Raw genomic sequence first — 21,882 nt, 5'->3', positions numbered from 1 at the left:
AATTCGAAAAGTGAAGTTATAGTCAAAGTGAACCAAAAGCACCCATGTTGATATTGCGACAATCAACTGGTTTTCGAGGGAAAAATTTCCTGTTTTTATACTTTATGAAAGATTGTTATTGGTTAAAGAAAACCTAGCATGAAAATTGAAAGGGAGTTGGAGTCAATCCAAAAGAATATAGCAGATGAAAACAAGGCATTTCATTAACATTAGGGTCATTACCTCTCTCATATATATGACAAGAATTGTGACAATATAACTTATACAACATATACATTTCACATCAACCCAAACCCACTAAGAGAAACCAACTCATCACTGCAGAAAATGAATCGGGCTACTTTTCTTTCAGGACATCCATATGGGCACTACTGAAACTTCAAGACCATTTCCCTGCTTGGAGAGTCAGTTAAAATCCTGGAGATTTTCATGAATGAACAGTGATGTTAGTTGCTCTGCTCGGCGATTTTCGTCGGAGCGGTTTTTGTCATCTCTTTTACCTGTTTTGCTTGATCTTTCACCTTGTGAGTCCCATTGCTGTTGCTGTTCTGTCCACTGACCTGGATCTTGCTTTTGACCATATTTGCAGTAGTGGATCGTTGCACTCCGTTACCTAAGCTGTGGCGGTGAGTTCGGGAGCAAGCTTTTGCCTTTCCAACTTGAGTGGCAGGGACTAAGTCACCACAGCTCATTCTCCGGGTAAGATTTGGTGACTTTGGCCGAGTCAGTGGCAGCTGAAATGAAGTGAAAGTAAGAATGAAAGATGCATGAAACATATAAAAGCTTTCAAACAAAAAGGTACTAAAGCCGAAATTCAATTCCTTTTCACTTCAAGGATACGCCGAGAAGCATGGACAGAAGATTCAAAAGAATACCTTCTTGAGTTCGACCTTTGGTGGAGGTCCTTCGTAGTAGAAACTAGGTACTGGATTTGCTTTGACAACCATGCTCTTTCTAAGCTCCTTGAGGGCTTCTGCTTGCTCTTCCTGCAAGAAAGCATGGAGAGTCAGTCCATTTTGTTAATTTTCAAAATATATATAAATGTCACATATATGGCCGCATGAGGAGAACGATCAGCATAAATATTATGTAAAGACGTTTAAAATGCCATGTACCTTGGTCCTTGCCTCCCACTGGCTTCTCTCAGCCTCCAAAGCTCGGTGTTTTTCCTCTAACTTCTGGTAAAACTGGATGGATATATATACATACATATAACTATGATCAGTTGAAAATGAAAAGGGAGATATAACCTACGATTGACAAAAAGTATGCAAATAGAATTCATATATCAACCATTAGGACTAAGAACGAACCTCCCTCCGCTTCTCAGCACGTTCAGCACTTCTAAAAGTTGGAGAAGATCCAACAGTTACCCTCAATCTTGAACGTCGAGCATATATAGCAGTACTAGACACAGTTAAGGGAAATTCAACTAAAACAATAAAGGCCAATTACACCACCAAAAACCCTTCCCTTAAAACAGTTAACAAATAAAAGAGAGAATGTGGGTGTATAGTTCAGATAGGAAATCCCTCGATTATAGTTATTTTTAAAAGCATGGTAACAACAACATGCTCATGGAGGATATGAGGAAGCGACAGACCAAGTATCATCTTCATCAGGCTTCCTCTCATAAGGTTGTGATGGCTTCTTTGACATCAAAGGAGTCATAGGACGGTTTGGCTGAAATAAATGGCAAAATCTAAAAGATCAGCATCATGCAAATAAATCCACAATATAATCTCAACATATGCATATCATTTTGTTACCGGTAAGGCCTTTTATATAGAACATTACAAATCCACACTACCCTAACTGAACTAAAGCTACGTATTGTATTCAACGGATCAGAAATTTCATCCTTGCTCAAGAATTGGAGTTACCTCCGAATCCTTTGCAGAAGTAGGGGAAGGTGTAGAGTTAACAGTTTCCATGCCATTTGCACCAGTTTCGGAAGTAGTGTCATTCGAATGAGTATTTTCAACTCTAGTAGATTCAGCAGTGCTCAACATATTGTCAGCAGACTTCTGATCTTCAGCCTTTTCATTTTTCTCTTCAGGGATGTCGGTACTAAAATTTGTGCTTTTAACACATAGCACATCTTGCTTTTCCTGACCATCCTCAATGACCGAGTTTTCGGTTGTTCCTTTTTTGACAGTTAAGTTATTTGGCTCGGTGCCCTGCAAGTTAACACGATTAACAATCGATTTCACTAAACCGTTTGGCTTAACATCCATGTGCACCTCTGTCAGTTCCCTCCCCATCACACTGCAGTAGAAATACTTTGAACATTAGAAAAATGGAAAATGGAATCCTTCAGCTCAGAAAAGGAAAGTCCATTCATTTACGAGAACAGAAAAACAAATCAAAAGACAGATAATTCGTTTTTACATTGTCTCAGTAAAATTAAAGAAAGGGACCATTGCTGTACATGCATAACAATAAAAACTAGCCTCAGAAGGCAATTTAAAGCTGTCAAAACAAAAACTTCAAAAAGAAGGACAAGGACTACATGATTATTAAGAGATTCATAACAAGTTTCATAGACCGAAAACCCAAATATTGCAATCAAACCTATTTTTTCATGTAGATTACCGCATGATCCGCAAAACAAATTCCACATCTAAGGCCAAAACATGCAGTTCTAGATGAAATTAACAGTAATTACATAACCATAATACGCATATCAAGTGATAAAAATCTTTTATTCCCAAAGAATCCCTTTTTATTTTCAAAACCTTGCAATACTTTCACCTTGTTCCGACCTTGGGATGCAAAAAAGGTGACGAAAGACAAACTATCATGAAATGTAAGCTTCAAAGACAAACTATAAGGAATTTAAAACTCTATTTTAGTATGGAAAGATGTTCCCTTCGCGTATAATTGTAACAAGCAAAACACACACAAAAGAATAATGATGATAATAATAATAAATTGTTTTTTTTTTAATTTATCAACCATAAATTAGAGAATCAAGGAAATAAGAAGGAAAAATTGAATCATGCATGAGCATATCAAAATCCTTTAAACCGGAATAAGAGAACTCAGTTTTTTTAATAATAAAAAAAGCTTTAGCAAGACTCCACATTTATTGACAAGCATTTCACAATAAACAAACATTAAAACAAAACCTTTACATTTAACTTAAGAAAGCTACAATAATCCACAAATCCAGCACTTATGGACCAATATGAGAAACCCCAGATTGATAAAAAAAAAAACTGAAGAAGAGAAAAATACCAAAACTCTTCATTTCTTAGCATACTTTCACATGAAACAAACAATCCCAAAAAAACACCTTTAAAATAGCTTACATTAATATGCAACAGGCTACCCCCCAAAAAAAAAAAAAAAGCAAAATACCTTTAAAATGACAGCAAAAAAAAAAAGAAAGGAAAATTTCAGTTGAACAGATCAAAACCACAATGGTCAAAGTTAAAACTAAAAACCCAAAAATAGAAAAGAAAAAACAGAAACTCAGGATAGAAAAAAAATAAAGATAAGAACTTTTGTGTATATATACATTATTACAATTCTCTTACAGCTTCTCTTTTTTTGGTATTTTCTAGCTTGATCTTGACTAGATCTTCAGCCCCTTTTCTTCTCTATTCTTCTTCTTTTCCTAAAACAGACGAAATGCTTTCTGTGATTTTTCTTTTATTTAGCTATCAGGCTTTGAAAGCTGTGTTTTTTCTCCTTTCTCTGTAATAGTGTTCAGTTGTGTATGTCTATATATAGGGGACAGTTTAGTCAGTTTATAACTATAACGCCATTTTTTTGGGGGTTCATTCACGGCGTTACGTCGTGTACTATTTTATTTTTAATTGGGTTATTATAATATTTGGTACTTGATCTTGATTTTAATATTTAATTTGGTATTTAAATTTTATATCTCAATTTTGTACTTAAATTTCACTTTAATATTCAGTTCGGTATCCAAACCAAATTAGATTATGTCATCCAATGTATATTTGACATGTGTGCTCTAATAAAATAATATAGGTAGTTCATTGAGAAAAATTCAAGTACCAAATTGAAATTGAAGCTAAACTCAAGTAATTAATTGGGTAAAAAACTCGAGTATCAAATTGAGAAAACTTGATACTAATTTTGAATATTGAAACCAAACTCATGTATCAAATTGGGACAAAAAAACTCATATACCAAATTAAACATTAAATTTAAACTTAAGTATTAAATAGTATATTAACTCCTTTTAATTATTAGATTGCGCTTGAGGAATTATTTAACTTTAATTTAATATTTTTTATTATTAATATGTTTATTATTGCAAAGAACTGTATATTATTAATATCATGGTTTTAAAATTGGACCAACCAATGGTTAATATATCAATTCGAATAAGAGTTTAGATCAATTGATCCGTGAATTGATACAAACCAAACGAACTTAATTAAAAATAATTGAATTGACAATTGAACCAATTTTTTTTTATTTTTAATGATTTTAATCGAATTAATCAAACTAACAAATTAATAGTCCAACCCATTCAATCCTACATCTAATTTTAAATACCTTGATTAGTATGTGCTTTCCCTTAGGACATTATTATAAGAATTGACTCATCTTTTCTTTTCTTTTTGTAAATTAATATAATAATTCTCGGATCTAAAATTTAAAGTTGAATTATTTCCTCAAACTTAGTGTATCCCACAAATTAATTAATTTGTTGATTATCTTGAACCTTAAATGTTAAGCACATCTTGATCATTTTGTTGAAGAATAAATGGTGCTGATTTCACAAATATGTCTCCCAAAATATTTTTTGTCAAATATTAAACAAAATTAAGATTAAAATATTGGAATATATTATCTATATTGGTAAGATGAAAACTTTGAAATCTTAAGTTCGAGTTTTATCATCTATAAATTATACCTAAATTTTTTTAAAGTTTATATGTACAATAATGATTTTATTTGAAATTTAAAAATTAAATGGGTTTATTATATTAATTTTAAAAATATAAAATTAATATGTAACACTGTTTTAAAGCTTATAAAATTTAAATATTATATTACAAAATATTATCTGTATTATTGGATATAACAACTATTAGAGCTAGCTATCTTTGAAACAATAATAATAATTATTATTGCATTAGTAATATGAATAAAATTAATGTAAAAATGTTGGCGAAATTGGTGATCTTGGTTAGGTCTAATAAATCTTTTAAAAAAACTCAAAAAATCAAAAGAAAAAAAGATTGCAGATTTTGAGTATGGAAAGAGAACAATTATTAAACTAAAAAGGTATTAAAATGTCTTCCCAATCGTTTAATCCCCTAAAACATTTTAGATTTTTGTTTATTAATCTTGATTACACCAATAATGTTGGTTTTACCACTGCATTAGTTGGATGATCTGTTCTATGTTTTTATTATACAATTAAAATGTTATATATTAAAAGTTAATAGTTTATTTGAATAATAATTAAAGATTAGTGTGGTAGAAGTACAAACATTACAATCTCAAGTAGAATATGAGTTTGAATTTTGGAGACGAAATTGTTGGGAGGGACAATCATAGATTCATAAAAGGATTAGTTTTCATAAACCGTGTTGATGGTTTATCTAACAAAAGGGAGTATGCGATTCACATTGTTTAATACAAGGCAGAGGGTTGCTCAATAGGGTGGTTTAATCAAAGGAAGGAGGATGAAAAAGGAGAGATCCAGATCCCTTTTCCACATAAGCTTATATACTCTTAGCATTAGTCCCGAGATGTCACGTGCCAAGCTCCTACAAGTGATTCAGATGGATGGGCCATCACTATAGGCCTAAGTAGGGTGACAATTATATGTGTTTTCAATAAGCTCAGATGGATGGGACGTTATGGTTGGTGCTAGGTATGATAATTAACAGGTAGGGCCCTTGTGGGTATTAGGCCGAGGAGTACGTCTAATGAGTTTATTGAGAGGTGAAAAATTTCGATTTGCTTTTGAAAAATTGTTTCGTTCAAATTGTTGTTAGAGCAAAAAGGTTAAATGCAAAGTAATGTAGAGGCAACATGCAATGTTGGTTAACACGATTCAAACACAACGGTTCTACGTCTGTGGAGCCTTACCCAGTGAATGACTTTATTTAACAATCATCTGAATCTTTAAGGAGATGTAGAATCCTAGCCAATATCCAATCATTGTTTTTGTTAAACATGCCACTACTTTGAACGCAAAATAAAAAAGTCGAATACCCATAGGTCAAAATAGCCCACAACCCAAGCAAAAAAATTATTCTCGTTCTAACAAAGTGTAATAGACTGCAAAACTATATATGAACTTTTATTTTGTACGATTTTATATATAAAATTTTGATTTGATTCAAATTTCACAAGTTATTAACAATTTTATCAAATTAACACTATTTCACGTTGATATATTACTTATACAAATAATCATATTAGTTTAATATATGTATTCATTTCTTTAAACATGTACAATAGAATCAAAGTTAAAGTTTTATATATACATATGAACCATAATTCAAGTTTCGCACGTATAATTGTACCAAATTAAAGTGCATGTATCAAATTGCACATTAAACTAAAGTTGATATATAAATTTAATATTAGAAAAGTTTAATATAAAGCGATACAACAAAAGATTGGGATTCTAATGCATTGTATTTATTTTAATTAGGAAGGATCTGAGTTACTTTTAAAATAATGTTTAGCAGTATTTATTTTATTGAATAAACGTGGTAACCAATTTAATATCTTTAATTAAATCTCTTCCATGGATCAAATCATCAATATAATACCCATTTAGCATTGGGTATTTATCAGGTACCACATAATTAAACCGGTTTCCAGTCGGTCGGTTCGATTTTTGTAGGGTATGAACCGGCTGAATCTTTGAATTGAAATTGAAATAGAGACAACGTGGGGGTTGACACTTAACGGTAGTTGACGCTGTAATGAATTCATATTTCCTTTTTTCTGTTCAAACAGTGCTACAGTGAACCCCATCTTCTTTCAACGGCTATTTTGTCGGAGAATCCTAAAAAGGGGCAAACCTCCTTTACTCGTATTTGTCCATCTCACGTAATTTTTACCAATTTGAATCCATCATATTTAAATTTAAATTTAAAAGTTTTAAAATATTATTTTGATTAATAAAATGAAAACCCGCTTTCAAACTTAATGTAAATTTAGATGGATGGTGCGTTTAGTTGTTGTTAATATAAAAACAATAGTGACAATTAAATTAAATACTGTAACGTTAAACAAAAAATAAACTAAATGTATCGCAATAGAAGGTAACGCTCATCCAAACTCACACTTAATCAACTCAAATTAGGTTTATCTATTCTATTATCTTTATAACTAAAATAAAAAAAGTTTCAATTTCATCCTTGAACATCTTTAATTTACTTGATCTCTTACTTTTATTAATAAAATGGGTACATAAAATAGTAAAAATATTTAATTGTCCAAAGGCTATTTATTTATGAAATTCATTTGGATTTTAATTATAGAATGGAAGTTTGGTAGGAATTAGGATTGGAAGATGCTAAGAAAAAGGGACCCATTGACGAGATATTCATTTTTGCCTTCAAATGCTTGTGGTGGGTACCCCATGATGCCATAAAACAGTGTTTCCATGGCAGATTTTGAGGGTTTTTCTCTATTTCAATATTGACAGTAAAAAGTTTGTGTTTGGAAGGTGCGAAAAAAAAGGTTGTAAAGTGAGTAGATTTTTGAATTCAAGATGAGAAAGTGGGGGGAATTATGGAGTGCAAGTAAACTAATATGAGATATTTCAATTTATTTTAAATTTGCTTACATTAAAATGTCAGAAAATCTTTGTATCAAAAAAACATATATATCATAAAAATATTAAATTAATAGAAAAGTTTATGATTTCATTGCTTTATACATTCGGATTATATCTGTTTTTTTATTCAATACTTAAGATTTTGCATTGTCCCTCTTCAACCCATAAATAGGAGGATAATGCGTTTCAGCGCACTAAAAAAAAATATCTTCCTGTATTGGCAATAATGTCTATACTAATTGAACTAATACTCAATCGACCCTAGGTTCTTCTTATTTAGATATGTTTTATTTTACGCTTTCTATTACTACCCACAACTTTTTCAAATCTTTAAATCAAAACATAATATGTACTTAAATGTATTCAATTCATGTTCTCCTTATTATTACAACAACAACAATCTTAATTGAATTAATACTCAACAACTATTTAAATAATTTATTACATTTTTCCATATTGATTAAACTTTAACTCAAACAAGTTTATAATTTTAATTTATATCTAAAGAAACCTTTTACATAAATCAAATTTTCAAGTTTATTTGGATAAAATTAAAGAATAATTTTATTTAGATATAAGTCAAGCAAATGACTTTTTCGAGGACCTTAAATCTTGAAGACTTTTTAAGTGATCTATTTTTCTTAAGCAAAGAGATTTAATTTCTAAAAGAAGACGCTTATTAAATAATTACAAGTTAATATATGTTTATTTAAGAGAAGACTTGTTATTTGTTATTCAAATAACTTATTTTTATTGCAAAATTCATCGTAAACAAATTGTTCTTATTGTTCAATTTGTAAATAAGCTTTTTAAAAGAATTTCTAGAAAAGGTGACATTAGATTAATGTATAAATGTAAAATTACAAGATAATGAGTAAATTGAACTTATATAACTTACATTGATGATTGATAGTGAGTTATTCTCTTGATAAAACTCTACAAATCTAAAAATAATCATCTTCACATTTTTTACTCTTTCAATTACGATAATCAATTACACCTAACACGTAATTTTAATGAATTTTCAAATTCTCAATATTTTTCAAAATTTGACATTTAAAAGTTCCAAAACAATGCAACAAATATCCGTGAAATTGGGTTGTCAATTGTGTTACTATTTACCTCACTTCAATCAATAGTGGCCAGCTATGTGATTTTGTACAATTATAAGCTTTTGAGCTACAAATTATGAAACTCATGACCAATTTTAATTTCGGAGTGTACCCATTTCGTGAGTATAATAATTTTTATTGTAATTTGAAATGAAAGATAACCAATAAATGGGCTGTCAATGTATGCGCAAACCATCTAATTAATGCCTATCAACTAGTGATTCAAATTATATTGAGTTTAAAGTTAATATTGATGACAGTACCAAAACATATATCATTTGTTGTTATGGGTGGTGTGATTCAAGATCATAAGGGGAATTGATTATTTGGTTTTGACATGAGAATTGGTAGATTTGACATTTTCCAAACAGAAGCAAGGGCACTTTATGAGGGGTTTGTGGTTGCTTGGCATGAAGGGTTTCGATAAATTGAAGTGGCAAGTGATAATATTATCTTGATTGATATGGTTAGTAATGTATATGCAGTTGGCAATAATCTTTTGGAAGTTCAACTTATACATTCTATGATTTTGAAGGAATGACAAGTTAAATTTCGACATATTTTGAGGGAGCAAAATAAGGATGCGGATTGTATAGCAAATATGTCAAATGAAGATTTGAATGTAAAATGCTAGTTCGTTGAGCCACCTGAGAATGTTCAGAATTTACTGGAGAATGATATTCAACAGTCTAAAATAAGGTCTGACTCTTAGTAAAGTCATGTAATTACTGAGTTAGAAAAAAAAATTCCATTATATATCAAAACCAGACCCATATTGTACAAATACTTTTTCTTTTGCTATTGTTGTGTGATACTAAAATTCCACATTGACGAAAATTTTAACAAAGTAATCTACAAGGATTAATTAATTTGCTTATTTCAAATAATGGACTAAAATATGGTCCAAAGAATAATATAGGGATGTCTATGGTAATTTAGCTTTTCCTTTTTGTTTTTAGGTTTTTTAAATATAAAACCGACGTTTAATGAGTTGATTTCAAAGTCCAACTAACTATATTATTAAGACTCTATTGTTATGGGATTTGAGTGCGTTGGATCGCATTTTCTTCTTATTTATAGATTGCGGTATTGTGTCAAAAAGAGCAGATATGATCAAAACTTATAATGTGGTTATTCAGATAAAAATATATATTATTCACGTTAATTTTTTTAGATATTCATATTTTTCTACTAATATAAAACATAATATGAGCGAGCCCAATGATTAACTTTTCTTGTTCATAAGTCCATTAAGGGGGAAAACATTGGCCACAAGTTTTAAAGCTACTCTATATCCAAAGCGAAGGTCAAACCCTCAATCACTAATTAAGGTAAGAGAGACTCTTGTCATCTCACTTAACTCGCATAATTTAATAATATTGATTTTTATTTTGGTTTTGGTTTTGGTTTTTTTTGAATAATGAAAAATTTTCCTTATAATGAATCTTTTAATGTGGTACTTTTACTTTCTAAATACCCAATATGGTACTTTTTTGATATACTGAAATTAAAAGTTTAGTATTTGAAAGATTGAGTTTAAATAATAAAGAAAACATTTAAGGATATACTTGTCAATTAAAAGACCAAATCAAATTAATTCTTTTACTATTAAATAAATTAATTTAGTTCATACATTAATAAAAATAATCAAACAATGTCAAATTTCGTTTAAAAATATTATTTATTGTTTAATAAAATTATATTTTGAAAGTTTTTTATAGTTTTGTAAATGAAACATTTTGTTGAGAGTTGAACTGCAAATGAAATAAAATAATTTTCACATATTTTTTAATTGTAAATGCTAGCTCTTTCTTTTTCAGTCTTATTTCAATATTTTTAACAGTACATTGATTAAAGTGATTTATGTAATAATAAGAGACTATTTTAATCCAATCTTTATAATAAAAGGACTTTGAAGGAAATTTCACCTTTCATTTAATATAGGAATTGTACTGTATGGGAAGAGCCGGGAAGACTGTTGATAATAGTTGGGTTTGGTTGGAGGGAAAAAAATTCAATATTTTAGGGGTGAGTTCTCACTTGATCTAAGAAAGTATAAAGGACGACAACTTTTTGTCACTTTCAAGGTTTCATCCAAAAAGTCCAAAAGATTCAGACTGTTACTTTTTAGACAAATTTTCATTTTTGAGCTGCCTCCCACCACTTCTTTTGGAATTGGGATTCAACCCTAAATGGCTAAATTCAATTACAAATATAACCATTCATATATATATAAACATCCATTATACTAAAAGGCATGTTGTAGAAATTAGAAGAGAATGTCAAATTATATTTGGGTAATATGTTGACGAAAACATTAGCTAAATTTAAGAAAAAAATTTAGTAAAATCAAGTTAATTTTATGTTTATTCATATCCACGTCACTCACACACACTACATATATCAGGGAGTTTGCCTTTAAATCGAGTCTTCCAACTGCTCTTTAGAAACTCAAATTTGGGTGGATTTTGTGGAGCGAATATCCTTTGATCACTAGATCATTAGTGAGAGTTTTTATGTGGTATTATATTTTATCATAAATTATTTTTGGTCCATCGTAGGGCAATCAGGGGTGAAGTTGAAAAATTCATTTAGGGGTAAAATTAAGTTGTTTATTTTTATGATAATAAAAATGTAATTTTATCATTTTAATAGCTTATATTTTTAAAAATGATTAAATTAAAATTTTATCATTTTGGAAGGCTAAAGTGCATATTTACCATTACTCATTTTAGGGAGGATCGAGACCTTACCAACTCTCTTGACTTTACCCTTGCTAGTGCTTTCCAAAGAGGTAAACGGTTGGGCATAAAATGTACTTCATTTCTATTAACGAGAATTCAACCTTCCAACCAAATAGTTAAAAAATAAGATAGACAACCATTATTCTACACTTCATTGTTACATTTGACAATAATTTTAGTATCGTTTGATATTGTATTTGTAGCGTATAATCTAATAGTTAATTTAGCCTAAATCTTGTAGGAGCAATTGGCGGCAATGATTTATGAGAAGTGAAGAAAAATGGTGCGTTTGGGGGGTTAGAGATGGAGGGACCATTTGCCCATTGTCCCCCACTTCTTGTGCCCTTGAGTGAAGGAAGTGAAAAGTGGGGTTCATGAAGATGTGTAGCCAATTGTATGGAACAAATTGAAAATAAGATTTATGGGCACTGCCATGTGACAAAAAATAAAAATTTAAAAATTTTAAAATAAAAAATAAAAGAAATATTTTTTTGGTTCATTCATTTCAAAACTGAAATATTTTTAAAATTTTTAAAATATTATTTTAAATTTTTAATTTTTAAAAATTATTAATTTGAAAAAATATTAAAATTATAAAAATATTAAATAAAATTTAAAAGTTAAAAAAATAAAAATAAATAAAAATCATTTAAAAGTTTAAGTGCAAAATGAATCCGGACATATGGTTATCCTGATTCACATTGAAAATGGACATGTTGTTGTCCAGGTTCACATTGAAATACTGCATTTCACAAGAAGTTTTGCAGTCTTTTAAGGTTTTAGCGTCTGATTTAGTTATTTACGTTGGAGCTTGTTTCTTTGCTATCATTGTGAAAGGACGATCCTTTTACCTTTGCTGCTCCGACTCTGCTTCATAAGTTTTGTCTTCTTGGATGTGGCGTTTGCGTTCTTCTCACAGCCAAGTACATGGCGAAATATCATCTTGGATCAAAATGGTGTTATTTCTCTAAATTGGACTATAAATGGAGTTAACATTGAATCTGGACATAAGTTTGTTCAGGTCTAATCTGAACCTGGACAACATATGTCCATATTCCTGACTTTAACTTCTAAATGATTTTTTATTAATTTTTATTTTTTTGGAAATTTATTTAATTTTTTATAAAATTTAATAATGTTTTTACAAAAGTATATTTAAAAATTAATTTTTAAAATATTTTTTTAATTAAAATTTTTAAAGTTTTGAAATTTGTCTAGGTTCATTCTAGTAAAAATAAATAATGTTTCTTTTATCACCAACATGAAGTGCCATGCCAGAACCGTTAACAACCACATCAACATTGTAACGGTTAAAGATGAAAAACGTTGGTCAAAGAGCTTAATTGATGCAATTTGAGAGTTTAAGGACTTAATTGAGTGCATTTTTCACAGAGGGGCTTAATTAAATTTTTTGCAATAATTTAGGGGCTTATATACCCTTTTAGCCTGTGTTTAAAATATCAATAAATAATACTTGTCAACCTCTTAACTTCGCTTATAAAATTTAAAAACTATGCAAATGTATCAAATAATTATCTTTTATATTTATCAAAATTACCTTTTATTATTATTAAATTTGCACTTAAACCATAACAACCAATATTGTGCAACAATCAATCAATAAAAAATATTTTTTAAAACTAATATTACATTTTATCAATTAAATAATAAAATTTGTATTCTAAATCGAATGAATCAAATAGATAATGTAACATTCTCAATAATATACTAAATAATCTTATATTTCGGTTATCTTATTATTAGCGGTGGCGGAGTGTAGTAGAGACTCAGGGGTCATTGCCCCTATAAAATGGTAAAATTTAATTTAAGTCTTTTATAATTTATAAAATTTTAAATTAATAATAATAAAATTACATATTAACCCCTTTAAAAAATTAATTTAATTTTTTAAAAATTATAAATATATAAACTATTAAAATAATAAAATTATATTTTTATTATCGTAAAAATATATAATTTAGTTGTGAGCTTAAGTCACCGGCTGGCACTGATTATCAGAGGTAATTTTACCTTGTATGATTCAAGCGCGATCTAAAAAATAATTGTGAATATATTTAATGGAAGCTTAATAAAATCAACTTACGTTTTGGGCCAACTAATAAATAACTATTTTAGTTGAGACTTCTTTAAAGCCCAACTTGGAAAACCCAAATCCACTAAATTCAAAGGGGCTCAGCCCAATATGAAACCCAAATTGCAGGGTTGTTTTTGTCATTTAATCTTAACCTAGGGTGAAATTTGCAAATTCAACTTTCTCTAAAAACCGCCTCCAATCAGAACAGATAATTTTAACAAAAATAATTTTCTGGTCCCGTTTCTCTCTTCTAAAAACCCCTCAAAACCTAGCTAGATTTTATTTTCTCTTTTATTTTTCACCATTCCAGCTTATATTTCTTTTTATTTTTTTTTCAAAAACCCATCACCCTCCTGCTCTTATCTTCTCTTATCATCACATGTAAGTATCCAAATTCAATCAATTTTCGTGCTTTAGGGTTTGTATATGTTTTAGTTCATATCTTATACAAGCATTTTTTTTTTCTGATTTGAGTTTTTTTAAGCCTTATTCATTACTGGGTTATCTTTGTTTTGCAATGATATACACTTCCTTTTGGAGTTGAATTGCTCTGTGACAAGCTTGGGCTTTTCTTAGTTTTTCTTCTTCTTCTGTGAATTGGTTCTATAAAGCTTTTCTCAGTAGTGAGTAGTTCTGATTTTATAGTTAAATGCAATTTTTTTTGGGGAGTTTATTTGCTTGCTGTTACTGGGTTCAGTTGTTTTCTTTCTGTTTTGTTTCATGTATTTATTTTTGTGTAGAACCATGGCTAAACAATTGAATGTTTGATTTGTGGGATTTGAGGTTGGCGCAATTTGATTAATATTTCATATTAGTTACTTTTATTTGAAAAACAGTCAGATTGACACAAATATTTGCATTGTAATATTCATTTCTTCCTTTTCTGCAGAAAAAAAAGGGCTTATGGCTGAAGTTGATCAAAGCTTTGTTGAACATGAGGAGGAACAGGTACAAGAACCTCAGAACTTGGAGCAGAATCCGAACCTGGAACATAACTTGAACTTAGGGAACTACGTGGACTTGGAACCCAATGTGAACTTGGAACACAATATAAGCTTGGTCCACAACGTTAACTTGGAGCAGAACTTGCATGAGGAGGAAGATCAGGAAGAGGACCTGGAGGAGCAAAATTTGCAGCAGGAATCAGAACATCAACCAAAAGTAGAACATGAAGACGAGGCAGTAGTTGGAGGTGGTGAAAAGAAGTGGCCTGGATGGCCTGGAGAGAGTGTGTTTCGAATGTTGGTTCCCGCGCAAAAGGTCGGTAGTATAATTGGACGAAAAGGGGAATTCATAAAAAAAATAGTTGAGGAGACGAGAGCACGTATTAAGATACTTGATGGTCCTCCAGGGACGACAGAAAGAGCTGTAAGTTTGTAACTTTCCTTCTTGGCTTTAATTATGTTTGACTTTGATTCTGGGAATAGACTGTTATATAGAATGATTGTGCAGCACAAAGTCGGTTTCCTTAACTGCAAAAGTGGCAACTTAAGCAGACAGTAATCGCAGGACTGCTCTTTGCCCTTACAATTTCTTGCATATTTTCTGATTCTTGTTGGAAACTTTTGCCATTTCAATTTTTTATTTGTTTGACATTCCATGTGCATGTATTTGGCATTTCGTGCTTCTAGTGAAGTGATGTAGTCATACAATGCTATGGGAATGATTCTCTCTATATTAAATAATAAAGCTCCTAGTATTTGAAATTGCTTACATGCATGATATATTGGTTTATATCGTAAACATGATGATGATACAAAAAAGGGTAAGTATCAAACATACATCACCAAATCAAAGTTAAGCTTTAACTTATTCCTTTGTAATCTAGAACAATTTTATAAACCAAAGTAGACTGACTAGCCTTAATCTCAATATATTTGGCATGGGCTACAAGAACCAAGATGTAGAAACATTAAAGTATATGGGAAACAATAAAGAAATAGGAAGAAGAGTTGAAGTGCTAAATTAAAAAATATAAGATTCATAGTTAATTACTTGGTGCCCCCCTTTTTTAATTGGAAACACATCTGTCAATCCATCATAAGTTACTAATTTCATAACTACTTATACATATCCCATATTACTAACATATTTGTGAGGGACAATCCTATAGAGGTAGATAAGAAAACAACTAAGAAACAAGAAGAAGAATGGAAGAGCTAAATTAATGGATGTAAGATTCAGTACTCAAGAAGCAGTAATTTTAATAAGTATAATTCTTTGTTACATAATAATTGTTCATTACCTCTTAAAGTTGCAACATTTCGGCAGTCAACTACTTGCCCAAGGCATGATATCATTTTGAAGATTTGGGTAATTGAAGAAGATTGTAAGGAAGATCATAAGAAGCAATCGATAGAATATAGATACAGTTCCCTTTTCTGCAATAACAACAATGAGTCTGTGCAGGTTCTGTTTGCAAATTTTAAGGCAAGGAGTCAATCATCAATCAGACTCCAGTTTTGAGGATCCAAAGTCCCAGATAGCAGGGATCCGCATTGAGTATTTCAAATTTCCAAAAGTTTGAAATCTTGTCAGAACATGAAGCTCTGCTTTCTCTCTGGTAACTTCAGAACCTGGATGATTGGTGTCTTGCCTCCAGATAGTAAAGAAACTCTAAAAGGAACCTGTGGAAACAGCTTAACGATCCGTGGAATTCAAGCTAAAATCAAACTCTTATTTATTAGAAATATGGCTACAATAACTAGGGTCTAAAGTTATACAAATTCATGTAAAAACTGACTCAATAACAGATTTTAATGCATATATGATATGTTTCCTAATAAAATTCAAAATCTATAATCTAAATAACTTACAAAACTTAACAGGTAAAAACCACTTGATTAGTAAGTGTTCCCTTACTGCAGACAAGGCTAATAGTATGTATAGATGCTTGGGCATCCAATTGGAGAAAAGTAACTCAACTAAGGAAAAGTTATAACCTTGCTGAAATAGAACAGTTCTTGTAAAAGTTGGCATCATTGTTGAACAAACTCAAAAGTGGTTTTCTTTTAAGTATGGAGAGTTTAATGTCATGTAATAGATCATATCTAATCTGATCAAATATGGCATTTTTTTCACCCATGTGATACAATATTCTTAATATTTGCTGATGGGATGTAAGAATTGGGATGTAACACTTGGCCTTTGTGCTGATGCCACTGCTTTGTCTTTTCAATAGGTAATGGTATCTGCCAAGGAGGAGCCTGATTCTTCTCTTCCGCCCGCCATGGATGGACTTTTGAGGGTCCATAAACGCATTGTTGATGGTTTGGAGGGTGATCCATCTCATACACCTACGGCTGCGGGAACCAAGGTTTCAACTAGGCTGCTAGTCCCTGCCTCACAAGCCGGAAGTTTGATTGGAAAACAGGGAGCAACTGTCAAATCCATTCAGGAATCTTCTAATTGTATTGTCAGAGTTCTGGGAGCAGGTTTTTTTCCTCAAGATTCTGTTCTTACATCTTTTGCTTTTTCTTTATACTTAGCGGTGCTGAAAGAGTAGAGTTTTAATGTTCAGTCTGCATAAGCTATTTTTAAATTTATTCTTAATTTCATTTCATATTGCTCCATGTATGCGTTTCAAGAAGTTGTGGGCGAGTAATGTTACCGCTCATAAATTAAATCATAGTAATGTTACTGCTCACAACTTAAATCATACTGCTCTCAAATTAAATCATAACGTTGACAATATGACTTCTGATTTCTACCTAAATTCAAGAATATGGTTTATTTTTAGTACTAATGCCTAATAATTTGATGTTGTTTAGTTTTGGCATCTTTTGTTTGATAATCTCAGGCTATATCATTTTCCTAAAAGGATTTCGTTTGTAATTTTTTTTTTTTGCTTTTGATGATATGTTGACATTTCTTTTTCTTTCTCTATGTTTAAATAAAATGAGATTCTGCAGAAGACCTTCCCGTCTTTGCTCTTCAAGATGATAGGGTTGTTGAAGTTGTTGGAGAAGCAGCTGGTGTGCACAAAGCAGTGGAGCTAATTGCAACTCATCTCAGGAAGTTCTTAGTGGACCGCAGTATAATTCCGTTATTTGAAATGCATGTGAGGCTCCAATTTTTAGTTCACCGATGGTTAATTGTGCCTCTCCTTTTCCATAAAATGTAATGAAAAATCTGTTATATGTTTTTACCAGATGCAAAGGTCTAATCATCAGATGGATCACATGCCACCTCATCAATCCTGGGGTCCACCTCAAGGTGTCCCTCCAAATGCTAGTGGAGGTTCTGGTTATGGTCATAATCCTCAGTACATGCCACCTCCTCGGCAAATGGACAATTACTACCCTCCTGCTGATATGCCACCTCATATGGAAAAACAGCCCCATCAGGGTATTTCTGCATATGGAAGAGAAGTGCCAATGGGTGCCCATGGATCATCAAATCCCCAGAATGCACCATCAATGATCACACAGGTATACTGCCTACTTACATTGTGGTGTCTATTTTCCCGCCCCAGCTGCTGTTATGGTTCTTTGTTTTAACGGCAATATTTCCAGTCCTGCAAAATTTTAAGTCGATGAATGGTCGTGGTTCTTGAACTAGACCAGATAATGAAGTTTTCTGTGTTTTCTCTTTATAGGTCACTCAGCAAATGCAAATTCCACTATCTTATGCTGATGCTGTTATTGGGACAGCTGGTGCAAGTATTAGCTATATTCGACGTGCTAGTGGGGCAACTGTCACCATTCAAGAAACCCGGGGTGTCCCTGGTGAAATGACAGTCGAAATAAGTGGAACTGCTTCACAAGTTCAAACTGCTCAGCAACTGATACAGGCAATGTTCTTTGCCCTGATTTCCTAAAAATGATACTTAAAAATAAAAAACAAAAATGATTGTGTAATAATCATGTAATCAAGTTAGAATTAATCATGGCAGTCTTGTATAGATTGTGATGGTGGGCTAAATACTGATATCAATTAATCATGTTGCAGAATTTCATGGCTGAAGCTGCTGCGGCTCCAGCTCAGGCACAAGCAGGTGGGGTTGCAGACCAAGCTTATAATCCTTATGCAGCTCATAGTTCGGTATATGCTTCGCCACCATCCAATCCCGGACATGCGGGAGGGTATGGCTCTGTTTATGGCTCAAACTATGGGTACTAAGTCAGAATTGTTTCGATTTTCGATGTTGTCTTAGAGATAGAAAATTCTGGGGGTAAATTAACTGAAATTTGTTTTTTAAGTATGGACAATGGACTGCTGTAGAAAGTTGTAATCTTTGCTTAACGTCATGAGTTAAAAAGCAAACCAAAACATGTTAGATTTTATGGTATGCATTTTCAATGCTTTTGATATTTTAATGTTCATCTCCAGTTTTTCCCAAGTTTTAAGTCTCTTGTTTTAAAGCTTATAGCATTGACTCGATCTTGTTGTTAACTTCGAATCCAGTAGAGAATAATGCTCCAAGTGGCTTGTTCAATTGGAGAAATTGTTTAAAGAATAAATTGGAAGGAAAAGTTCATTTATGGTAATTTATTTTCAACATTGGATATGATTTTAAATATTAATTTATAAAAAAGAAGATATTATTCTCAATAAAATGTTCATCTAAAATTTACGTGAATGTTTCAATATAATGTATTTTAAATATGTTGTATATTTGAAGAATCATTACTTTTAATATTCATTTTAATATTTGAATATATATTAAGCATAAATGTTGGATATTAATATTTAAATTTAGTAATTGTTATATTAGAAGTAAATGTGCTATTCAATTTTAAAAAATTTCAAGTCCAGGCCTCCCCACCCAAAAAATGGGTTTACTGTTAAAAGTTAATAAAATATTTTTATAATTAATTTTAAAAATAATTTTTATTTAAATTGAATTTATCCAGGTTGAGCTAGCCTAAGGTCCATGTCCGGCTTAAATTGAGTGAGGCTTATCGGGCCGGAGGGGTTACACAATTTTTGTACAAAGTCTAATTAGAAAAAATCTCATGCTTTTAGTATTCTCATTATTTGTCAACTGCCAAAGGAACATTGATTAAGGTTGTTTGTGAACATTTCAATGATTAGGGTTTAACGTGATTTTGTAAAAGCAAAGTTATTTTTATTTATTGATGCATGTGAAACTGGAAGAATAATAGAGTGGGAATAATAGAGATATAGAAGATAATGGAACATTAACTTGAAAAAGAATAAAAATAAAAATAATGTTTGGACATAGAAAAGCAAGTGATTCTTGAATTTAATAATCCTACACCACCTGAACACCAAATCATAACCGAACTTTTATCCTAACTACCATTAACCCCCCCGGGCTTTTAAGTCTTTTCATAAATTATCATTTAATTGATATAAAACATAGTTTTTAGAATCTAATCATATTTTTTTATTTTAAATTATTATAATATTATTATATTTTGAAACAACAATATTAATATAGCACATCCACGATGCAAGTGAAAAGTAAAATTATATACAAATATATCTAAAAAATTAATATAAATATTAAATGAGGTTTTAGTTAAACTATAGTGGGTTTAATTTCAAATCTGCTACGTGTTTATAATTTTTTTTAATATGAAATAACAAAATACTTCAAAATAATACAATTTACCTTGTAAAGTAAAAATATTTTCGTCGTTACCCAACCGAGATGATACTCGAGTAACTCATAATACTTAATCAAATGCTTAACATATGTATAAATTATATTTAAAGATAAAAAATATCATTTTTCCTTATCAGTCAAATATAGAAACTAAATAGACAGAAGACTCGATTCTTTAATTTATCATTTAAAAACAATTTTTTAAAAAATAAATATTAAATAGATTCCTAAGTGAATATGTGAATCAATCTCTTTATATCTATTATTTACACTTAAAATAAAGATAATATATAAATTTATTTTCTCTATTTTTAAATTAATAAAGTGTTGGTATAGGAAAAATAGTTAAAATACATCATTAGAAGAAAAAAATGAGAAAGTTATAAATTACTACATAATAAAATAAAATAAAATAAAATAAAAATAATCTATACATATATAATTCCTTCATGTGAATTTATTAAAAATATTTATTTTACAAAGCAATAAATATTATTTTAAAGGTGTTTATATTTTGATAAATCTAGAAAAATATATGTATGTAATGGCGTTTAAATCCAATATATTTTTATATTCATTCTTTAAACTTTATCATTTTAATTAAATCATATTTAATTTTTAATAAATTTATTATATAATTACTTTCATCCTTACCATGACTCGTGAGCATGTTATAGTCTAATATTTATAAAAAAATATACAAGTTAGTTTGTATAAAATATATATATATATATATATATATATGAGAAAAATAAGTTTTCCAAATCTTTTCTCTCTTCCCTTTTCCCATTGCATTGCATTGCACTCATTCCCCTGTGTAATGCATAGTTTCTTCAACCCAACAAAGAAAAAGAAAAAGGAAAAATATTTGTTGCGTTTTAAGACTATCATATTTACACCATCAACAACTATAGATAATCTATACTTATATTTAAATTTTTGATTGAATTGATATCACGAGTTAATTTAATTAAAAATTATTAAAATATTTTTTATACAAAATAAATTATATTATTATAAGAGTATTTTTATATTTTTAATATAATGAGTTTTGAACGGACACATAATACAAACATTTTAATTATCAATTGATTTAGTTTTTATATACAAATTTATTTATTATATTTTTTCACTCACAGAGTGAATATGCCATAATCTGATAAAAGTTAAATTAAATATAAAAATTCCAAAAAATAAACTATAAAAGGAGATTTGAAAAGGAAAAGAATAATGGCAAAGCTAAGAACATATAATCATATATTATATGTAAGCAATCATACGATGCCTATATTGCGTCAGCCACATAACATAACATTGGGTTTGGATAAGAAAGAATTATGAATTTAAGAAGGGAATTATTAAGTTGGACTTGAAGATTAAAAGTACACAATGACAGTCACTTCCAATTATTATTATTATTATTGACTTTGTGGGTCATAAATTATTTTTAAAAATAGAATAATAAAATTTAAAAGTTTATAATTATACTAAAATTTTATTACATACATATGCATGTGAAAATCAGGTATGTGTATGAAAACCATATAGTTGCATTTATTTATTTT

At 30.0% G+C, this 21,882-nt stretch overlaps 2 protein-coding genes across 4 annotated transcripts; one reads left to right on the top strand and one right to left on the bottom strand.

Annotated features, from left to right (window-relative positions):
* Window positions 1-198: 198 nt before the first annotated feature.
* On the bottom strand, window positions 199-3,333 carry LOC108482384 (protein WVD2-like 1). Its single transcript, XM_053031553.1, has 8 exons — window positions 3,241-3,333; window positions 1,884-2,268; window positions 1,590-1,683; window positions 1,314-1,405; window positions 1,116-1,187; window positions 876-986; window positions 501-734; window positions 199-417 (listed from the first exon to the last, which is right to left on the bottom strand). Exons 1-8 carry the CDS (start codon window positions 3,261-3,263, stop codon window positions 406-408), a joined length of 1,023 nt encoding a protein of 340 aa, XP_052887513.1. The 5' UTR covers window positions 3,264-3,333; the 3' UTR covers window positions 199-405.
* A 10,575-nt stretch (window positions 3,334-13,908) lies between these two features.
* LOC108454808 (flowering locus K homology domain) lies at window positions 13,909-19,084 on the top strand. 3 transcript variants are annotated; one of them, XM_017753400.2, is made up of 7 exons: window positions 13,909-14,124; window positions 14,633-15,111; window positions 16,925-17,177; window positions 17,655-17,803; window positions 17,895-18,173; window positions 18,341-18,535; window positions 18,694-19,084. In XM_017753400.2, the coding sequence occupies exons 2-7, from the start codon at window positions 14,647-14,649 to the stop codon at window positions 18,862-18,864; spliced, it is 1,512 nt and encodes a 503-aa protein (XP_017608889.1). In that variant the 5' UTR covers window positions 13,909-14,124; window positions 14,633-14,646; the 3' UTR covers window positions 18,865-19,084. The 3 variants fall into 3 exon arrangements, with proteins under 3 accessions (XP_017608889.1, XP_017608881.1, XP_052874059.1); XM_017753392.2 differs by having other exon boundaries at window positions 17,646-17,803; XM_053018099.1 differs by having other exon boundaries at window positions 14,115-14,161; window positions 17,646-17,803.
* The last annotated feature ends 2,798 nt before the right edge of the window (window positions 19,085-21,882 follow it).

This window comes from Gossypium arboreum, chromosome 8 (genome assembly GCF_025698485.1).
Source record: "Gossypium arboreum isolate Shixiya-1 chromosome 8, ASM2569848v2, whole genome shotgun sequence".
NCBI classification, from domain to species: Eukaryota; Viridiplantae; Streptophyta; class Magnoliopsida; order Malvales; family Malvaceae; genus Gossypium; species Gossypium arboreum.
This window is presented reverse-complemented; position numbering and strand designations above follow the sequence as displayed.